Source organism: Gorilla gorilla, chromosome 19, assembly GCF_029281585.2.
Source record: "Gorilla gorilla gorilla isolate KB3781 chromosome 19, NHGRI_mGorGor1-v2.1_pri, whole genome shotgun sequence".
In the NCBI taxonomy this organism is placed as follows: Eukaryota; Metazoa; Chordata; class Mammalia; order Primates; family Hominidae; genus Gorilla; species Gorilla gorilla.
In genome coordinates this window covers 19,373,964-19,395,731 of record NC_073243.2, presented here as the reverse complement: position 1 = coordinate 19,395,731, position 21,768 = coordinate 19,373,964, and the positions used below count along the sequence as shown (strand labels likewise).

Below are 21,768 nucleotides of genomic sequence, written 5' to 3'. Positions count from 1 at the left end.
CTTCCCTTTTATTGTATAACATCTGTCCACAGTTTTATGTTAGGTCTAGAAAGGAGTCAAAGATGGAAGGCACCCATCCACCTTAGAAGAGGAAATAATATAGATTAATTGCTCACATGTGGGTTATTTGGTCTCTTCTTTTAAAATTAAATATTGAAATGATAGAAACTGAAGTGAAGACTATCCTTTCAGGGATCATTTCTATAGTTTGTTACTATAGAAGTTTTCTGAAGGTGTAGAGCACCAAAGGATACAATATTGAGCTTGTTTCAAGTTCAGCTGCTTTGATTCAGCAAGCTGCAACAGTTAAAAACATAGCAGAAAATTTTTATTGAGTATCTATGTCTCTGAAAAAGGAATAGTTCTGCAAGTTGGTGAATAAAGTCTAAGAGTTGTCCAGCTATAGAAACAAGATGCCAGATGATTCATAAGACCTATTCGTGATATTTAAATTACTCAATAAAAGACCTATTGATTTGTGGGGGTTGAGGGAGAAACTGAAATACACTGTCTGAAAAATCACAATCCATGGCACATCTTGAATCTACCTATTTTAAGAAAATGAACATTACCATTATCTTCTGTCCCCTACACTCCACTGCTTTCTTCTGTCCCTTTCTCATATTGCTAATTCTGGGTTTACTATTGGCTTTTCTTCATAATTTTACCAAATTTGCATGTTTAAACAATGTATTTCATGATTTTGAACTGTTTATATGTGGAATGATAATGAATGCATTCCTCTGTTACTTTTATTGCTCAATATTCTTCAAATTGATCTGTGTTGCAAATAGGTACATTTCACCTGTGTACTATTACACTCGGTAAATTACCGCTCTACTCCTTATTCTCATTGCAGTTATTTTCTGAACTGGTGTAGGGGTGTTTGTTCTTTTTCTGTTATAGAGGGTGGCTATCCTTGTTTCCTGATTTGCATGTACTGTAAGAGGTTCTCTAGGGTATATACTTGGGGTGGAATTCTTAAATCAAGAGTACACGTATGTCATTTTGAGTAGATAATGCCAAATTGTTTTCTAAAGTGTTCCTTCTTTTCGTAGTCCCATTGGCAAGGATAAAGATTCCCTTTGTGGCCAGGTGCGGTGGCTCACACCTGTAATCCCAGCACTTTGGGAGGCCGAGGCGGGTGGATCACAAGGTCAGGAGTTCAAGACCAGCCTGGCCAATATGGTGAAACCCCATCTCTACTAAAAATATAAAAAATTAGCCAGGCACAGTGGCGTGCGCCTGTTGTCCCAGTTACTCAGGAGGCTGAGGCAGGAGAATCGCTTGAACCCGGGAGGCGGAGGTTGCGGTGAGCCGAGATCACACCACTGCACTCCAGCCTGTGCAACAAGAACAAAACTCCGTTCCAAAAAAAAAAAAAAAAAAAAAGATTCCCAGCCGGTCATGGTGGCTCATGCCTGTAACCCAGCATTTTGGGAGGTTGAGATGGGCAGATCACTTACAAGACCAGCCTGGTCCATGTGGCTGAAACCCCATCTCTACCAAAAAATATAAAAATTACCAAGGTGTAGTGGTGCACTCCTGTAGTCCCAGCTACTCAGGAGGCTGAGATGGGAGAATCACTTGAACCCAGGAGGCGGAGGTTGCAGTGAGCTGAGATTGCATCATTGCACTCCAGCCTGGGCAACAGAGTGAGACTCCATCTCAAAAAAAAAAAAGCCCAGGCGCCGCGGCTCACACTTGTAATCCTAGCACTTGTGGGAGCTGAGGCAGGTGGATTACCTGATGATGGGAGTTCAAGACCAGCCTGGCCAACATGGTGAAACCTTGTCTCTACCAAATATACAAAAAATTAGCCATGTGCAGTGGTGCACACCTGTAATCCCAGCTACTCTGGAAGCTGAGGCAGGAGAATCACTTGAACCCAGGAGGCGGAGGCTGCGATGAGCCGAGATCACGCCACTGCACTCTAGCCTGGGCTACAGAGTGAGACTTCATCTCAAAAAAAAAAAAAAAAAAAAGTCTATCTATCTAAATCTGGATATTGTGGACTTAATATGAATTGCCCTAGTTACCAATGAAATTGCATATCGTTTCATGTGTTTGACCATTGAGGTTTTCTCTGTGAATTGCGTGTTCAGGTTTTTAGATTACTTTTTCAGTTTGTTGATTTGTGTACTTGTCCTTTTATTTTCTTTGTGGTATCCTTTGGACAAACTGAGGTTCATATATATATATATATATATATATATATATATATATATAAATTTTTTTTTTTTTTTGGGCAGAGTTTTGCTCTGTCGCTCGGGCTGGATCACAGTGGTGCAATCTCGGCTCACTGCAATCTCCGCCTCCTAGGTTCAAGCAGTTCTCTTGCCTCAGCCTCCCAGAGTGCTGGGATTACGGGCATGAGCCACCGCACCTGGCCTGAGGTTCTTAATTTTAATGCAGGTGAATTTATTAGTCTTTTCCTTTATGGACTTTACTTTTCGTTTCTTGGCTAGAGAGCCTGTTCTTTTTTAACCACCAAAAATCTGTTTTGTTTCGCTTTTCATATTTGTGTTGAATCCACTGAGATTGATTTTTGTGTATGGTATGAGTTAGAGGTTGAACTTCACTCACCCTACTTTTCCCTGATGTGTAACTGTTGACTGTACCATTTATTGACAAGTCCTTGCTTTCACCACTGGTACACAGTGCCTGTTATGTTCTACAGTCAGATTTCCAGCACATCAGCCAGTACGTGTTGATCTGTTTTGGGCATTTTTTTTTTTTTTTTGAGATGGAGTTTCGCTCTCATTGCCCAGGCTGGAGTGCAATGGCGTGATCTCAGCTCACTGCAACCTCTGCCTCCCAGGTTCAAGCAATTATCCTGCCTCAGCCTCCCAAGTAGCTGGGATTACAGGTGTGTGCCACCACTCCTGGCTTATTTTGTATTTTTTAGTAGAGATGGGATTTCACCATGTTGGTCAGGCTGGCCTCGAACTCCTGACCTCAAGTGATCCACCTGCCTTGGCCTCTCACAGTGCTGGGATGACAGGCGTGAGCCACTGTGCCTGGCCATGGGCTTTTGTATTTTTCAATGGTTGGGTTATCTTAATTTTAATTTATTTTTGTGATTAAATGTATCAAATGCAAAGGTTTAAGTCAGAAGTAAAGCTACAGTCTGTCCACCATTTATCCTGTTTTCATGTTTAATATCTCTAGTTTCTAGAAAAAATTTAGATGTGCTTTCAGATCTCCTTATTATAACCAGAAGTGTTCCCCTTTACTACCAGATATACCATGCAGTCTAAAAATTATTCCTATTTTCACCATCTTTTAAAAATCTGTTTAGGAAGTAAATGCCTCAGTAAGTACCTAAACCAGTCATTAGTTGAACTAAAAGTGTAATCATTTAAAAATTGAATTAAATACACATCACACCAAAATCACTAATGTGTTCTAACAATGGGTCTATATTTCACTCATCTGTCTGATATTCAGAGTATAGTATGCTAGCTTGTCCAGCCTGCAGCCTGCGGGCCACATGTATCCCAGTACAGCTTTGAATGCAGCCCAACACAAATTGGTAAAATTTCGTAAAACGTCAAGATTTTTTTTTATTTTTTCTTTTTTAAGTTCATCAGCTGTGGTTAGTGTTAGTGTATTTTGTGTGGCCCAAGACAATTTGTCTTCCAGTGTGGTTCAGAGAAGCCAAAAGATTGGGCACCCCTGCTGTAGACAATCAAATACTTAAATAAATGAGTCAGTCTTCTTTTTATTGAGATGTGCACCTAATTTTTAAATGTCATTGCCATTACACAATTTTTTTGTATTTAGGCTTTATACCATGGAAACCTGTTTCCTTAGGCCGGGCGCGGTGGCGCATGCATGTAAGCCCAGCACTTTGGGAGGCCGAGATGGGTGGATCACTTGAGGTCAGGAGTTCAAGACCGGCCTGGCCAACATGGTGAAACCCCGTCTCCACTAAAAATACAAAAAGTAGCTGGGCGTAGTGGCGGGCGCCTGTAATTCCAGCTACTTGGGAGGCTGACGCAGGAGAATCACTTGAATCCCGGAGGCAGAGGCTGCAGGAAGCAGAGGCAGTGAGCCAAGAGAGTGAGACTCCATCTCAGAAAAAAAAAAAAAATGTAAAAGATACCTGTTTCCCCAAGGCCGGCTTTGTAGACTGAATAGTCAGCAGCCTCACCTGTCTCTTCTTGAAGGCTGGCTTTTCTCACGGCTTTGTCACCATGCACTTTCTGAGTATTTTTTGTGTTTTCAGTCATGTGATAGGACATAGACGTGAACGAAAACTCACTATAAACACTTGAAAAATGTATCGTCTGTCTGGGCTGAACTGAAAAATCAATTTAAGATTATTTGAAAATACGTATTTATCTACATTCAAGTCCATGACCCACACATATTTTCTCAAAATGCACGGATTACTGTGGGTGCCACTTGACCCCAGGCTTTATCTCACATTTTGTTAGTGTTTATACCTCGTCCTATATAGAGATTATTAGTACCCTTATGTTCTAATTCAGCTGTGGGGTAGGAAGAATAGAGAGGAAAAGGAAACAAAGTCTCCCCTTGCCACAGATCAGAACCATGGCTACTTTGTATACCACTGGACAGGAGGACTCTGTTCCGCACCAAGGCTAGAGGGACTGTATTGGTTCTTTATTGCTACGTAACAAATTACTAAAACTTAGTGGCTTGAAACAACATTTATTATCTGTAACAAATTACTAAAACTTAGTGGCTTGAAACAACATTTATTATCTCATGATTTCCATGGCCATGGGATCTGGGTGTGGCTTGGTTGACTCCAGGTCTCTCATAAGGCTGTGGTCAAGGTGTTGACTCAACTGGGGTGCAGCTGGTTCCAAGCACAACTGAGTTCCTCCTCACTGCCTGTTGGCTGGAGTTCTCCCTCAGTTCTGTCTGCTGAAGACCTCTCCATAAGTCAATTCACAACATGGCAGTTGGCTTCATCAGAGGCAGCAAGTGAGAGAGGGTGAGCCAGGTGTGGGTAGACTGCCTTGAGGGAGGCAGTCGTTCCCAAGCTTCGGGAACCTTGCCTGCTGTGAAGCACAGCTGAGTTCCCCTGTAGGAATCGCCGGTGCTTACCCGCATACAGTGACTAGTGGATTAGGCGGCTGGAGTCGGGTTGGTACAAAGGCTTGGTCAACTGGCTCTTTTGTCTTGTTTGGGAATTCTCGGGAAGGTCATTCTGACATAGTATTGACTGAGGCCTCTGTTTCAACTGCCTTGAGTTAGTTCATCTTCTCCCTTTGTCTAAGCTTGCCTCCCTCACTCTTGTTTTTGAGAGCACCTCCTGACAAACCTCAAATCTCTGCCTCAGAATCCGTTTCCTAGGGAACTTGACCCAGAATAAGTACTATGCATTGCGTAACTCAGCACAGTAAGGTAGAAGGCTGCCTGCCTTACTTAGTTGCAGATGTGGGGCATGAATCTATAGTTATTTCTCACACATTTGCAAAGGCACTGTCCTCTTGGGGAAAGAAGGAACACATAGAATGCAGTAGATACACTATACTGGCCTGTAAAGAGCTGTTTGTCTAGCCAGGTAGACCAAGCATAAAATAAAGTAAGGTTAAACCACATTAAAAACTTCAGTGGAGGCCAGGGGCAGTGCCTCACGCCTGTAATCCCAGCACTTTGGGAGGCCAAGATCGGTGGGTGGGAGTTTGAGACCAACATGGCAAAACCGCTTCCTACTAAAAATACACACAAAAAAATTAGCCAGTACGGTGGTGCGCGACTGTAATCCCAGCTACTCGGGAGGCTGAGGCAGGAGAATCACTTCAACCTGGGAGGCGGAGATTGCACCACTGCACTCCAGCCTGGGCAACAGAGGGTAACTCTGTCTCCAAAAAAAAAGGGTGGGGGGGCTTTAGTGGGATTAGAAGCAGACCATGACTCAATTTGAGGTGGTTAGGATAGAGGTTAGAAGTAGGGCTGCTGGTGACATTGCAAGTCTCCAGAGTAGAGATGAAGATCTGTTTGGTGTAGAGAGCAGTACTTACCAGGGCAAGGACAACAACTTGGAGACTGCACAATTAGGGTACAGAAGGAAGAGACAGAGACTGGCTTGGTAACATGCAGGAGAGTTAGGAGAGTGCGTTCTCACAGAGAGCTCAGAAAGGAAGTTGGTGTTAGAGCTGCTCACCAATCTCATGGTAGAAGAAGACGAGCAGCACGTTCCCAGTGTGGGGGAAAAAGTCAGCGGATTGGTGACGGAGCAGGAGTACACTGGGTGGCTGTGTAGGGTGATTTGGAACTTCTGGAAGCATTTTTTTTGTGAAGGGTAATGGGGAAAACTTAGTTGGTATTGGCCGTTTTCACTTACAAGATCATTGAAACACTTAAGATCATTGAAATACTTGCCTATGATTGAAGAATTACTTTTATTTTTGTCATTAACATCAAAAAGTGGCTTCTATTTGGGAGCACATTGGTCTGTTTTATATTTTTTTAGATCTTTTTAAAAGATTAAGTTTTGTAGCCATATGGAAAATTAAAGACTTGACTCTAGTTTTAGAAATATTAATAAATAGAATAAGACACTCAAGTTCTTTGGAGGTAAACCATCTCCAGATTTTTAGGTTAAAAAGCAGGCATAATTCTGAGAAGATATGAGGCAAATGACAGGTGCAATTGATATAATTTCAATTAATACTGAAACAAATTCTGCGAAGTGGATATGCTTAAAATGTAAATGACTGTTGCAAGTCAGCACCATTTATTTGCAGTGTTGTGCTGGTTAATTCAGTTTCACATTTATCTTTCTGGAGAAAAGAATGACAAAACCTGCCTTTTCTGTACTGAGGCCTTTTTCTCTATTTAGAATTTAGTATAATTTTTATTAAAAGGGAAGAGGGATAGATTTTCTTTTTCCTCTGCTGAAAAGGGTAATGCTGTTTAAAACTGGATCTTTGCTATTAAAAGGCTAGGTCGCCTGATTTTAGTGTTGTTTTTTTTTAAGACGGGAGTCTTGCTCTGTTGCCTAGGCTGGAGTGCAGTGGCGTCCTCCCCTGCCCTGTTCTGTTCCTTTTTCGAGACAAGGTCTCACTCTTACTGTCACTCAGGCTTCAGTGCAGTGGTACACTCATGTCTCACTGCAGCCTTGAACTCCTAGCTTCAAGTTATTCTCCCACCTCAGCTTCTCGAGTAGCTGGGACTACAGGCATGTGCCACCGTGGTTGGCTAATTATATTATTTATTGTACAGACAAGGGTCTCCTGTTGCCCAGGCTGGTCTCGAACTCCTGGTGTCTAACAGTCTTCCCACCTTGGCCTCCCAAAGTGCTGGGACTACAGGCAGGAGCCACTGTGCCTGGCCATCTCTTGGGTTTCAGTGTATGTCTTTTGATTTTCTAATAAAAATATGTATGTGCATACGTGTATCTGGTGAAGGTGATATATTTGTTACTTAGCACATTTCATGCTTTGCTAAGGGCCATTTACACTGATTGGTACATGTCTTTTGGAAAGACATATAGCAGTCGTTCTACCTCTCAGGATCTTGTAGGGAGGTTGTCTAAATGGCTTTCTTTCTCCCCACAACAGAGCTTTTGGTATGGTTGCATTTGAGTGATTGTAAGATAGATCAATTTGGCCAGGCGTGGTGGCTCACGCCTCTAATCCCAGCACTTTGGGAGGCCAAGGCGGGCAGATCAGGAGGTCAGAAGATCGAGACCATCCTGGCTAACACAGTGAAACCCCGTCTCTACTAAAAATACAAAAAATTAGCCGGGCATGGTGGCAGGCGCCTGTAGCCCCAGCTACTCGGGAGGCTGAGGCAGGAGAATGGCGGGAACCCGGGAGGCAGAGCTTGCAGTGAGCCAAGATCGCACCACTGCATTCCAGCCTGGGCGACAGAGCAAGACTCTGTCTCAAAAAAAAAAAAAAAAAAAAGACCATCCTGGCTAACAGGATGAAACCCCATCTGTACTAAAAATACAATAAATTAGCCAGGTGTGGTGGCAGGTGCCTGTAGATCCAGCTACTCGGGAGGCTGAGGCAGGAGAATGGCGTGAACCAGGGAGGCGGAGCTTGCAGTGAGCCGAGATCGCGCCACTGCAGCCTGGATGACAGAGCAAGACTCCGTCTCAAAAAAAAAAAAATTGATAAGTTCATGTTGGGCTTTAGAAGGCATGCTGAATTTTGAACATGTCTGGTGCGAGTTAAAATTTGTCATAACTCTTAAGTATATTTGGCTTCTCTGTGAGGAATTTAAAATTATATCCCTTGATTTCTTAGTCATCTTCTGTTTCTTTTGCCCAAAATTGTGCATGGCAATGGATTCAGAGTTTCTGAGTTCTTTGGAACACTTGACCTAAAGATGCAATCCTAATAGGTGTTTCCTTTTCTGCTGTCCTTGGCGCCCCCACCCACCCCCCTTTCAAAGCACATATTAATATAATAAAGACTCTGAAAAGTCTAATAGTCAAATGAGACTTTTAAAGCTTTAACCACTGGGTGCAGTAGCACATGTCTGTAATCCCAACGCTTTGGGAGGCCGAGGTGGCAGCGTTGCTTGAGCCTGTAGTTCAAGACCAGCCTGGGTGACGTGGTGAGGACCCTGTTTCTACAAAAAAAATTTAAAAATTATCTGGGCATGGTGGTGTGCGCCTGTGGTCCCAGCTGCTTGGGAGGCTGAGGTGTGAAGACCACTTGAGCCCAGAGGCTGCAGTGAGCCATGTTCATGCCACTACACTCCAGCATGAGGGACAGAGTGGGACCCTGTCTCAAATAAATAACAAACAAAAACTTCAACCTGGTGTTTTTCTAACTTTTTGAACAGGAAAGTCAGCCATTTATTGGCTATGTGAACTTGTCTCAGCTTTAGAGGCGAGCCTCCTTCATAATGATGATTGTGAGCATTCAGAAAGTGAGTTTGTAAAGCGCTTAGCATGCTGCTTGGTACATCAGAACTCGATGAGGCGGTGCTGCTTTTTATGTAGATGTGTTCTTGACTTACAGTCTAACTGGATGATACGAGGCCAACAGATTCAAAACATTTAGAAACTGTGATTGCGATGGAGGGTCATTTGTGGCAGGCTTTGTGGAGAAAATGGGCTTGAAGGGAGCTATAGTGAGTTGGATAGAATTTAGCAAGTTGGGAAGTGTGGCAATCTTAAGTTGTTTCTCTGAACATCCTCAAATGTTTGTAAATTTCCAAATCACTTGGCTTTTAAATCTTCTCTTATGGATTCTAGATTTAATATAAGTTGAAAGACATTTGAAGTATTTGAAAAATCTAAATTAGCGCTGTCCAGTAGAACGTTCTGTGATGATAAAGATAGAGCTGTGCTGTTCAGCTTGCCGGTCACTAGCCACATGTGACTACTGAGCACGTGAAATGTGCTTAGCATGACTCAGGAACTAAATTGTAAATTGTACTTAATGGCAATTAATTTACATTTAAAATTAAATATACCCACGTGGCTGTGAGCTACCATAATAGATAGAAACAAAGTGAGCTCAGAATGAGGTTAAGGATTTGTTGCCAAATAAATCTAATATGGATAAAACCTACTTACAGTTAATTCTTTTGTAATTGATGAATTGACTATATAATGTTTTTGTTGTTGTAGGTCTCCAATTGAGAAACATGGCACTGTTTTTCCTGCACTCTACCCACCTATTGCTGGACTTCTGTTGTACAAGTTGGCAAACACTGGCTGGAACTGGGCTGCAATAAAACATGCCAGTTATCAATGCTGACAAGAGCCTAACAAGTGCCAACTTACAGATGATTACGCATTTTGAATTCTAATGAACTGTTTTAACCTTCAGGAAGAATTGTAAAGACCTGTACATAGCACAACATGATCCGGATAATATATATACTGTTCATGTACATCCACAAATACACCTTGTACCAAATAATGCTTTCTTGTAGTAGAATAAGAATCGTGTAAATTCTAAAAGATTTTAGCAGGTTTTCTTTCCTATTCATTGTTTCTTATCAGTTTAAAAGGATTCCTTTAAGCATGTCAGATGAAAAGCAATTAGGATTAAAAGTTTCCATTTAATTTCCCTTAAACCCTTGAGGCTTCATTAAACTCTTTTCACTTACTAAACTTTTGTATCTTCTTTGTTTTGACACACTCCCCTTTGCTTTTATCTCTTACCTGCCAGAATGTTCTCAAATGATTTAGTTCAAATACTGAAATACTTAATGAGCAATTACTTGATTTTTAATGATGACTTTGAAGGAGTCATCACTAGGTGCTTTGTCCTTTTTGTATTCTAGTTGCACCCACCTCTTGGATTGGATATAGCAATAACATTTATTGGCCGTTGTGAGCTCTTGATCCCAGTCATTACCCCTGAGAACTAAAAATAGATGGTTCTTAATTCAACTTACTGAAAATTTCCCCAAACAATAGCAAATCTGACTTTTCCCTCTTCAGTTGCCTGGTATTAAGGTTGGATAAATGAAGCATGCACAGCTACAGGCTTTCTACTTAACTTCTGGGTTTGCTATTACAAATGCTATTTACTCTCATACCCTTCTCCTTAGTCCTTCATATTTCTCTGCCTCTATTCTTCTATACTGCAGATTTTTCTCACCTATTGTACAAAGAAATTGCGATGTATATTTTCATGTAATTTGATTTTGGAATTCTGTCACCTTATGTAGTGAGTTCTTCCAAAATATAATTTTTTTTCAATAATTGTCAAGTTGTTGGCTTTTATTGTATTGAATGAAGGCTATAATACTGAATGCCAGAGAAGTGGTTTAGGAAAATCTCAGGTTGATTCCTTATGCAAATGAACTTTTAATACTTGAAAATCACATGGCCATGGCAGTATATGTATTTGGTTCTATCTAGATTCTTCTGTGAATCTAAAAGCATTACGGGGTAAATGCTTTGCTATTTGACGTATAGATCCCATCACTAACAATAGTACACTTGGATGTGATTAATGTTTGAGCTTCAATATATTTCATATCATACAGTTTTCTAAAACAACTTCAGCAAATGGTAAAATGAACATGTGCAGTGTTAAAGGCAGGCCTTAGGCTCCTTCATGTTTGTTGTGAGGTTGTGTGTGGGAAGTAGTCTTTGGCTTATAAGGGATAGAACTTGAGACAGTAGCAGATGGGACATGGTGTTTGATTGTGAGAATCAGTGAGAATTCGTGCATCTCTGCTCTGTGGGGTTTGGAGAAATGCTTTGGCAGAAGAGTGAAAGAACTCCTGCCAAGAGCCCAGACCTCTACAAACGTTGTATGTCCTTTTTTAAGCAGAAATAAAATGGTTGAGGATGTAGTCACAGTAGAGAGTGATTTTTTTCTAAGTCCCTGTCTGTTCTCTGCTCTGAAGCATTATAAAAACCTGTAAACATTATACAAACCCACAAACCTTATAGAAACTCGTGTGTTGTGACTGGAAATTGATTCATTGGAACCCAGTTTTCTTTAAGAACTTTGTGACTTGGTTTTTTTTTCCTTTTCCAAAGACTGTAAAAATAGTTGCCCCAAAATGTCAGCACTGCACACCCTCCAGGGACTTGGAATACAATCCTTTTTACTTTTTTTTTTTTTTTTAAGAAACTGGGTCTCTCTGTCACCGAGGCTGGAGTGCAGTGGCAACGATCATAGCTAACTGCAGCTTTGACCTCCTGGGCTCAAGTGATCCTCCTGCCTCAGCCTCCTGAGTAGCTAGGACTACAGGTGTATTCCACCATGCCTGGCTAATAAAAAAAATTCTTTTAAGAGATGGGATCCCTCCCTTTTTAAATCAGAAATTGTTCACATGGTGGTTGCTTGTGGCAAAATGGAGTTCGAATTTTGCTCTCCTATTGCTATAATTCTGCTAGCAATCTGTTGAGGTGAAACTTGGGATCTGACTCTTCAGCAAGCAGCAAATGACTTAGTAACTCAGGGACAACTATTTTTGAACTTTAAGTGCCACTTTAATGCAGTTAGTTTGATAAAACCATGTGGGTTTTTTTTTAGGGCTAGCTCTACGGGAGTGGAAGTGAGAGCCAGGCATGAGCGCATCTCTCCTCACGTGCTTTTCCACCTGCCCTGACTGTGCTACACACTGAAGCAGGCCTACATAGATGTTACAGCTTCCCTTCCTCTGTCAGAGATGTCATCTGTGCCTTTCTCAGTGTTCATCTGATAATGTAAATTTAAATGCCTCTACATTTGATACGAAACCCACATTCAGGTGACACTGAACCAGGTGGCTTTTGTCCCACCAGTGCCTCATCAGTGTGAGGCGGTTCTTCTCTGCTTTAGGAAAATGATTTTTTCCCCCTAAACTTGTGCCAACCATCAACAACATCTCCATAGATCTTATGGATTGTAGAACTGTTGGCTGTTTCCTAAATTTATTCCAAGTTCTCGTAGAGGCATATAGATTTCAGTCTGTGCTCGTATGGGATAGATGATCTGAGTGGCTTTCTGGCCTCTTTTTTGAGTTTAAAATCCATATGAGGCTGACTTGTCATTCTAAGGTAACATGTTTGTGAGGTTATTCCACTAGTACTGTGATCACGTGGGTGTCAGTATCTTTAACGGCCTTCATTCTTGGTTGTGAGATTTTATTTGATATGCCCACTCACCCTCTACGAATCTGCCCGCTTTGGGCTGTGGTGCCTGTGTATCTGCCCGTCTGGTCTCCAGTTGGTGGAATTACCTTTTTTGTACTGCCACTTCTCAGCATCTTTGAAATTTGACATAATGTTGCTTCATTTCAGTTTTTTTAGTTCTGTAATTTGTTGATTGTATTTAACTATGTGAGTTCTGTTGTGATGTTTACTGTATTGTAAAGCACCTCATTCATGTGATGAGTGCTCTATAAATCAATAAATGATGACTTAGAGGCTGTATCATGAGCTATTTTGGTTTTAGGATGCAGGTCTCAAAAGCAAGTTGTGGGACTCTTTCTGTATAAACAGCACATGATACCAAAGGAACCACAGGGAAACCTTGTATTTTACAAACTTTAAAGAAGGAACCAGAGAAGTTAACTTGCCTTCCAACCTGGTAACGATGCTCTTTAGATTTCCAGTACGTGGCCACGCACCGTTTTAACTCAGAGTTTGTGTGCACTGTGATTTATAACCTTCGAGTGAGCACTTATTAGAACATTATTGGGGATTTTGTCTTTGGCCTAAACTGGCTCTACCATAAAGATGAGCTGAAAGGTGAGGAACCCAGACTCAAATGTGAACTGGAAGAGACTGCAGGCACCATCTCAGTCACCACCTCTGTCCTCTAAACAGACGGGAAAATGCCCCAGTACCTGCCCAGGGGTCATTTAGTAAGTTACTGACAAAAGAGGCAAGACTGAGTAGAGGACCTTCTTTACAAGATACACAAGATATCAACATCCAGCTTTTTATCCTGAATCCTTACAAATAGTTCATACAGAGTTAGTGTTAGATGTTGAAAGCTTGTTTGTCCTTGATATAAATCACTAGTGACTATTAAGGGCTCTTCCTTACAAACTCGGAGAAAGGAACATGGAGTCAGACCTCTTATTCAGCTAAATTATGAACAAGAAAATCCCCCGAGAGGAGTTTTGGGAAGATTAGGGATTATTTCTAGAGTGCAAATACCCGATAAATATATTTGGGATGAACTGTTGTGGAAGGGTCTAGACAATATCCCCAAACTTACATCAGTTTTAGACATAATCAGCTACTCAAGGTATAGAGCCAAAACGTTTTATTTGCATGCTGCTTCCAGTGCAGATGAACAGGTTTTCGATGGTGTGTGCAAGGCACGAGGCTCCCAGGAAAGATGTGGATCTCCCACTCCCTCTCATGGGACAGGGCTAATAACCACCTTTCAAATTGAACTCTTTCTGCCTTGAGGAGGCCCGGAACCCTCACAGGATTCAGTTCACAGATCAAATGATTTTCTGGGTATGGTATTTCTGGTGGTTCAATTTCAGATGTGTGTAATCTGGCTGCCAACGTAGGATTAGGCTTTTTGGCTTGTGAAGTTGACACTCCTCACTGAGCTTTAGTGAAATGATGAAAGAATTTTGAATTCTGTTCACACAGGTAAATAAACTGAAGGAAAAGCCTTTCACAAAAGGCAGCCAAACACATCTTCTAAGACATAGGAGCTGCACAGAAAGTCCTAGGCAAGAAACTTGATTTTTTTCCTCTTCTCAGCGGTATCCAATGTTCACAGTGACTTCCATTTATTCCCAACAAGAGCGCTGGAAATCAAGTTTTTCTATTTGTTGAGCCTCTCTTTTGTGGCAAGCTTGTGCTATGTGTTTTTCCTAAAGGTTCTAGTCACATTCTTAGAAGAAGCTTCCAAAGTAATCATTTCTCATGAGGAAAAAGGCTCAGGTTAATTTGCCATCGTTGCAGAGCACACAAGTTGCATGGCTGGGATTCGGTTCCACCGCCTCCCTTGCATACTGGGTGCTATTAGCCCTTCTTCACAGGTGAGGAAACCAGAGCTCACAGAGCGTGGATGTGTTGAGACCGGTGCTTGACCCAATTCATCGGACTAGCACTGGAGGTGTCCTCCTCTTCCCGCCCTGCCATGATACCGCACTGCCTCCTGACTCTGTTCCCCTGTGCTCTTGAAGCTACGGTAGACAGCATTTATTCCCTTCCTGTTCTTCATGTTCCTTGTCTGAGACAGCACCACACTAAGTCCCTCTGAATCTGACTGCAAAACCTGAAGTGGGTCTAAAATGGACCATGCTCCATGCTCAGCTTTTTCAAGACGTCTGTATTTCTGGTTATAGCTAATGTTATAGCTCCATCCAAACCTGGTGGGTGCTGTAGTTTACTGAGTACTATGAGTGCTTTATTTCATAGGCTTTACTACCTTCTCTCTAACTCAGGGGTTACAGGTCAGTAAGAGTCCCCTCAAAAGACAAGGGCTGGCCGGGCATGGTGGCTCACGCCTGTAATCCCAGCACTTTGGGAGGCCGAAGTGGGTGGGTCACGAGGTCAGGAGTTCGAGACCAGCCTGGCCAATATGGTGAAACCCCCGTCTCTACTAAAAATAAAAAATTAGCTGGGCGTGGTGGCGTGTGTGCCTGTAATCCCAGCTACTCGGGAGGCTGAGGCAGGAGAATCGCTTGGACCCGGGAGGCGGAGGTTGCAGTGAACCAAGATCGCACCACTGCACTCCAGCCTGGGCAACAGAGCAAGACTCCATCTCAAAAAAAAAACAAAAACAAAACAACAAAAAAAAACCAGACAAGGGCCCAGGGATACCGTTAAGTCATTTCTAAGATGGGTACTTTAACCTCTGGTAGAGGGCTCCTTAGAGCGAGGTTGTGATGAGGAGACAGTCAAGCCCCCGAGTTGATCAATCCCTTCGGGCGAGTTGTTCTTTGATCATGGCCATCCAGTCCAAGCACACTCTGAAACGACACACATTTGTGTGCTACTCAAATGGAGAGGATCTCTGGTTTTCATCAAATTCTCAAAGGGAGTCATGGCCCTCCAAATCTTTAGGAACCATGGATTCTAGTCCAATTTCCTCGTCAAATAGGTAGAATCTGAGATGCAGCATAAGGCTTGCAAGGACTTGCCCATCATCGACACAGCAAGTAGCTGCAGAGCCAAACTTGAACTCAGGTCTCTTAATTCCCAGACTAGCACACAGTGGAAACACCTCATCAAACATTTTGAGTGCCTGCTATATTCCAGACCCTAGGCCGGTGCTGCTGAGGTAACGATAGTCATCATGCAAAACCGGGAGTCAGCTGTGACAGTACTTTACAACTTTCATGTCGCTTTTACGTTATGGCCCAGGCAATATTTGCAGGGTACTCCACCATAAAAAGATGAGGCTGCTTGCATCCAGAGGAGCCTGGCCTGCCTGGCCACTCTGAAGGCCCCAAAGACTCACCATTGGGCACCCCTATAAACCATTCTCAACAGAGAGGGACGCTTTGAGCGATGGCCTTCCATGGTAGGGAAAGTTCTCCCCTACCATCCTCGTGCCTTTCGTCTCCTGCCACGACAAAAAGGCTTACACATTTCAACACCGTCTCTCATCTCCCAGGTACCTGGCAGCCAGAATTCCTACTCTTCCTCAAAAATTCAGTGCTTGACTCTATGTTCCCATGATCTAAGCTCCAAACTCCTCCTCCACTCCACCTCACTACCCACTAATGCTTATCCTTAACAGCAGCTAAAGCTTCTCCAACTTTAAATCCTCCTTTTCGTTTCTGACACTCTTATTCTGTTCTCAGATCCTTCTTTTTAAATTTCTTATCTTTTTCTTATTTAATTTTAGAGACAGAGTCTTGCTCTGTCACCCAGGCTGCAGTGCAGCGGCTGGATAGAGCTCACTGCAGTCCCAAACTCCTGGACTCAAGCAATTCTCCAGCCTCAGCCTCCCAAGTAGCGACAACTAAAAGCCTGCACCACCAGGTATAGCTAATTCAGATCCTTCCTTCCAACCTTTTGTCTCTTACTCCTGGCTGTCCTCCAAGGCCACCACTTTCCCTGCAATCCTGAACTATTGATGCATTCTTTTGATTCTCCCTTGAGTAAAAGTCTTTTCTGAAAGGTCTCATGCTGGGCCGGGCATGGTGGCTCATGCTTGTAATTTCAATACTTTGGGAGGTTGGGGTGGGAGGACTGCTTGAGACTAGGAGTTCAAGACCAACCTGGCCAACAGAGACTCCATCTCTGAAAACAAACAAACAAACAAACAAACAAACAAGAAAGGTCTCATGCTATTCAGCTATGTTACTGTTTAGCCCTCCATTTTGCAATTGTCTTAACTAATCATATAGTCCTCCCCACATTCACCAAAGATTTTAGCTCCTGATGCTCCTTTCCTTTCCTACCTCTAAATCCCAACATCTAATTTTCCTGGCTTCTCGCTTTCACTTCAGCCACTCTATTCCGTGGCTCTGTCCTGGACTTTTTTTTTTTTTTTTTTTTTTTTTGTGAGACAGAGTCTCACTCTGTTGCCCAGGCTGGAGTGCAGTGGCACAATCTCGGCTCACTGCAACCTCCGGCTCACTGCAACCTCTGCCTCCCGGGTTCAAGCGATTCTACTGCCCCAGCCTCCCGAGTAGCTGGGATTACAGGCATGCACCACCACGCCCGGCTAATTTCCGTATTTTTAGTAGAGACGGGGTTTCACCATGTTGGCCAGGCTGGTCTTGAGCTGTAGACTTCAGGTGATTCACCCTCCTCGGCCTCCCAAAGTGCTGGGATTACAGGCGTGAGCCACCACGCCCGGCCTGTCCTGGACTTTTCTCATCTCCTAGTGCTACTTCACTATGAACCTGTTTGCCACTTTAACCACCAAGCTCTCACAACATTGCCTGCACTGCACTGGCCTTCAATTATCAGAGACCTGCAGTTTCGTGGCTCCTCCATCAGTCCCTAGCCAGTCTGTATCCCACGTTTGATGGCCTGGGCTGTCGTCTCATAGCACACTCAATTTATTTTGGGCAATGCAATCCCAAGCCCTGGACAAATGCTATAGTTCAAAATATCTGCTACTGCAGCCTGGTGGCTGAGTTCTAGAAAAAAGTGATCCATCAACACATACATGAGGCACATGAAACCAGGCCTTCCAACTTCAGCGTCCTCTTCCAAAGTTTCTTCGCTCTTCTTGGTCTCCTTCCTTGTCTCATAACTTCACCCATAAAATCGATGTCATCAAACGATCTCCCTGATTTTCTTCCCCCCTATATATCTGCACGCATGTTCTTGTTTCCTACCGTTTTAGTGGAATAACAGGTGACCTGCCTCTAGGCTAAATTTAATCCGTTTTCCTGAGTTCTGCATCGCATGCAGAGCATCCTACCTCCCCAGGGACCTCTCCACTGACTCCTTTCTCCCAGCCTCTCCTTTCTTTACAAACCTACGGACCAACAAACCCCCTCTCTCGACCCTCTCATTGCCAAGCTTCTCCAGAGTAGTCTGCATTCCTTGTGTCATCCTTTTCGGTGCCCTGCCAAGGACGTGGAATATGACAGGGCTCAGTCAGTGCTTAATAAATCTCGAGCCTCAAAAATATCCGGTAAAAAGAAACCCGGCTCTCCGCTTCCCCCAGAGTCCAGCAACCCCCTCCGCTTTCATTCACCCACTTTCCTACCCTCGGCTCCGCCTTTTGCCGCGCCTCCCGCGATTCTCGCGAGACTTGGTGATTCCGTTCCGCACCGCCCCGGTTGAGCCGCGCACTTCTCGCGAGGCTGCAGGCAGTGCCGGGCCAGACATGGCGGAAGGTAGGGTTTTTTGTGGAGCCGCGCGGGAAGACACGGAGCTGTGGGGGCGCTGCTGGCCGTGCGAAGCTGCCGTGGGAGGGGAAGGCCGGGCGTGGTTGCATGGGGGCTCCGCGGGTCTCGCGAGCCTTCCTGTCTAGCCTCTCCTGAGCTTCTCGGGCCGGGGTCCGGAGCGCGGTTCCTATGACAACGCCCCTCCCGCGATGCCGACCCCGCGGGACTGCGGCCGGCTGCGGAGCCGGGCTGGCAGGTCCCGCGCCGGTGCTGCGTGCAGCCGCGGGGCCCCGAGGGCAGCACGGGAGGCTCTTGATTGCCGGCGGTGCCGGGACGCCGGGGGAAGTAAGCCTTCTCCTTAGGAAATCGAAACTGCTGTCCTGGCACGTCCTGCATCCGGAAGGGGTCCATCCCTCGCTTGCGGAAGAGCGTGGGACTCCTCGGGCTGGGTTGGGGTGAGGCGGGGTTGGGTGGGGGCGAGGCAGCAGCGAGCTGGCCCACGCTTCAGGCGGGCGCACTGGCGGCTCCGGCTCTGCAGCAACCCCTGCCTTCAGGCCAGGCGTACAGATGAAGACGGGATGAAGGGGTTTGCGGGAAGGGAGTTGGCCAAGGTCACACTGCTCACAAGAGGGCTGCTCAAACCAGACCTCTGTGCCTTTGCCTCCCCGTCCAGTGCCTACCCTCTGGTCTCGTGCACTTTTCATGACATTGCAGCTTAAGGCACTCTGGTCTCTCAGAGTCTGCATGTCTTAATGTAGCAGTAATTAGAAGCCTTCATTGTCAAAGCCTTATTGTACACGTAGGGGGAAAGAAGGCCCAGAGACGGGGAGTTACCTGTCAGGAATCGTGCAGCGACATTGTTGGATCTGGGCAGCGTGGTTCTCCTCTTCACCCCATTATTGGAGAACAATATTCCTTATTTGACCTTTGTTTATTGAGTGACTGCAGTGTGCTTGGCCACGACCTTTCCTGTTGGTTTTGAGCTTTGACTGAACCCATCACTTGATGGATCTTAGATTTGGGCAGCACCTGACAGTTGGTCGGCTTTTCTCACTTGCATTAGACTTCAGATAACCTCGTGAAGGAGGCCTGGCGTGTGTATTTGCCTTTATTGATAAAGGAATTTAGGCAAAGTTACAGAGATAGCTGTGACTGACACCCAGTTGGTTTTGGGGTGTGTGTGTGTGTTTTGAGACAGGGTCTCGCTCTGTCCCACCGGCTGGAGTACCGTGGCACGGTCACGGCTCACTGTAGCTTCAGCCTCCTGGGCTCAAGCGATCCTTCTGCCTCAGCCTCCTGAGTAGCTGGGACCAGGGGCGCTCGCCACCACACCTGGCTAATTAAAAAGGGGTGTGTGTGTGTGTGTGTGTGTGTGTGTGTGTGTGTGTAGACAAGGTCTTGGCCCCGTGTGGTGGCTCGCGCTAGTAATTTCAGCAATTTGGGAGGCCGAGGTGGGAGGATCGCTTGAGGCCAGGAGTTCAAGAGCAGCCTGGGCAACATGGCGAAACCTCGTATCTACAAAAAATACGAAAGTTAGCCAGGTGTGGTGGCACGTGTCTGTAATTCCAGGTACTCGGGAGGATGAGGCACAAGAATCGCTTGAACCCGGAAAACGGAGGTTACAGTGAGCTGAGATCGTGCTACTGCACTCCAGCCTGGAGTGAATGGAGTGATGGCGCGTGCCTGTGGTCCTCGCAGTAATACTAGGGAGGTGGGAGGATCATTTGAATCCGGGAGGCGGAGGTTGCAGTGAACTGCACCAGCCTGGGCGACAGAGCAAGATCCTGTCTTAAAAAAGAGAGAGACTAGGTCACACTATGTCACCCAGGCTGGTCTCCCAACTCTTGGGCTCAAGCAATCCATCCGCTTTGGCCTCTCTAAGTGCTGGGGTTACAGGTATGAGCCATCGCGCCTGGCAGGCACCCAGTTTTTGTCTTTACTTTTTGTACCATATCCGTGGAGGGGGAAACTTTAGGTGAATATTGCCTGAAGGCAGAGGAGTAAGAAAAGGAGCAAAAACCCAAGGCATTCCCTGAAGTTGCTTTTTGAGTAAATCACGGAATGTTGTTTTACACAGCAGACAGCTGTTGCTCACGGGAGTGAGGTGGGTAGAAAGGTTCAGGAAGGTCTTCTGTGAGGTAATGGGTAGTCTGGCGCTTTTGCACTAGGAGGGTAAGTTCGGTGTTTTGGGAATACATTAGCAAGGTTGAGATTGTGGAGGGCGGCTGGTTTTTCATTCAGCAGCTTTACTGAGCACCTGCTGTGCTTTGCAGTCGGGTTCCAGCCCTGAGGAGCTCATACAGGCTGAGTCAGCATAATCATCATCCGGCAAGTGCCTTGAGAGACATCTCGCCAGTGGGGTGTCTCTCCATAGACACACGAAGAAGACATCCTTTCAGGGTTAAATTAGCAGGGGGATAGCTAGGTAAGCAGTCATGAAGTTCTGACTTCACAGTCTTTCTTTCCTTCCCTTCCCCTTTCCTTTCCTTTTGAGGGAGTCTCACTCTGTTGCCCAGGCGGGAGTGCAATAGCGCAATCTTGGCTCACCGCAGCCTCCACCTCCTGGGTTCAAGCGATTCTCCCACTTCTGCATCCCAAGTAGCTGGGATTACAGGCACCCGCTATCATACCCGGCTAATTTTTGTAGAGATGGGGTTTCACTGTGTTGGCTAGGCTGGTCTTGAACTCCCGACCTCAGCTGATCTGCCGGCCTCGGCCTCCCAAAGTGCTGGGATTGCCGGTGTGAGCCACCACACCCGGCCGGCCACAGTTTTTCTTTTACCTTTTTTGTGTCCCAACTTTTTGTTGGGATTTAAGCTTTTTAGAAACGATGTTGCAGACTTCAACTAGGAGGCATTCTGGGTCATTTCGCTTATTAATCTGAAGGTGCTTGCTATGCAAAGGAAGGCAAGATTAGGTAAAAAATGTTTCGTGGGATATTAATACTACTGCTTGTGCTTTAATCAGATTCTCAGAGCCTGCTATGCTTGTTTGGAGACAGTTATTTAAATGTAAATAAATAGCAGATATCTGTGTCATATAACTTGAATGATCTGTAAACACACTATGGGAACTTCCCTGATAATGGTTGGTTGGCCGTGTGAGAATGTGGGAGATAGTGCCTAGGAATAGTAAATAGGATCGTGAGAGACTGAGGATACAGCTTCTTAAGTGACTTGTTTAGAGAACAACCTTCTTTCCTTCTGTCTATCCATGGCTATTCATTTGACCATATATATTTAGCTAAAGTCTGTCCTAAAATTAGTTTTATTCCCCAACTGTACATCTCTGTGGCTATCCTGCTTAATCTAAGCTTCGTTTGTGTTTTTTTGTTGTTGTTGTTGTTTTTTTTTTTGAGACAGGATCTCACTCCGTCACCCAGGCTGGAGTACAATGGCGAGATCACAGCTCACTGCAATCTCCACCTCCCAGGCTCAAGTGATTCTCTCACTTCAGCCTCCCAAGTAGCTGGGAGTGCAGATGTGCATGCCACCACATTGGCTAATTTTTGTATTTTTTGTAGAGTTGGGATTTTGTGATGTTGTCCAGGCTGGTCTTGAACTCCTGGGCTCAAGCCATTCACCTGCCTGGGACTCCTAA

At 44.7% G+C, this 21,768-nt stretch overlaps 2 protein-coding genes and 1 pseudogene across 8 annotated transcripts in view; all 3 read left to right on the top strand.

The window, feature by feature from the left end:
* Nucleotides 1-10,660, top strand: part of UBE2G1 (ubiquitin conjugating enzyme E2 G1) — a 96,360-nt gene extending 85,700 nt beyond the window's left edge. For all 3 annotated transcript variants that reach the window (XM_004058312.5, XM_063700526.1, XM_063700525.1), the window contains exon 6: nt 9,575-10,660. The gene's annotated coding sequence lies outside the window, so the exon portion shown is untranslated. The remainder of the gene's footprint in view (nt 1-9,574) is intronic.
* Nucleotides 177-351, top strand: LOC115931373 (uncharacterized; annotated as a pseudogene).
* A 7,464-nt stretch (nt 10,661-18,124) lies between the features above and the next one.
* The window catches only part of ANKFY1 (ankyrin repeat and FYVE domain containing 1), a 99,590-nt gene continuing 95,946 nt past the window's right edge, over nt 18,125-21,768 (top strand). For 2 of the 5 annotated variants that reach the window (XM_063700524.1, XM_055367182.2), the window contains exon 1: nt 18,125-18,177. Coding sequence is in view for 4 of the 5 variants with exons in the window: in XM_055367182.2 (XP_055223157.1) it covers nt 18,168-18,177 (10 nt within the window). In the remaining variant the exon portion in view is untranslated. Of the gene's footprint in view, nt 18,514-21,768 lie in introns of all 5 variants that reach the window. The other 3 variants (XM_031003433.3, XM_055367181.2, XM_055367180.2) reach the window with 3 other exon arrangements.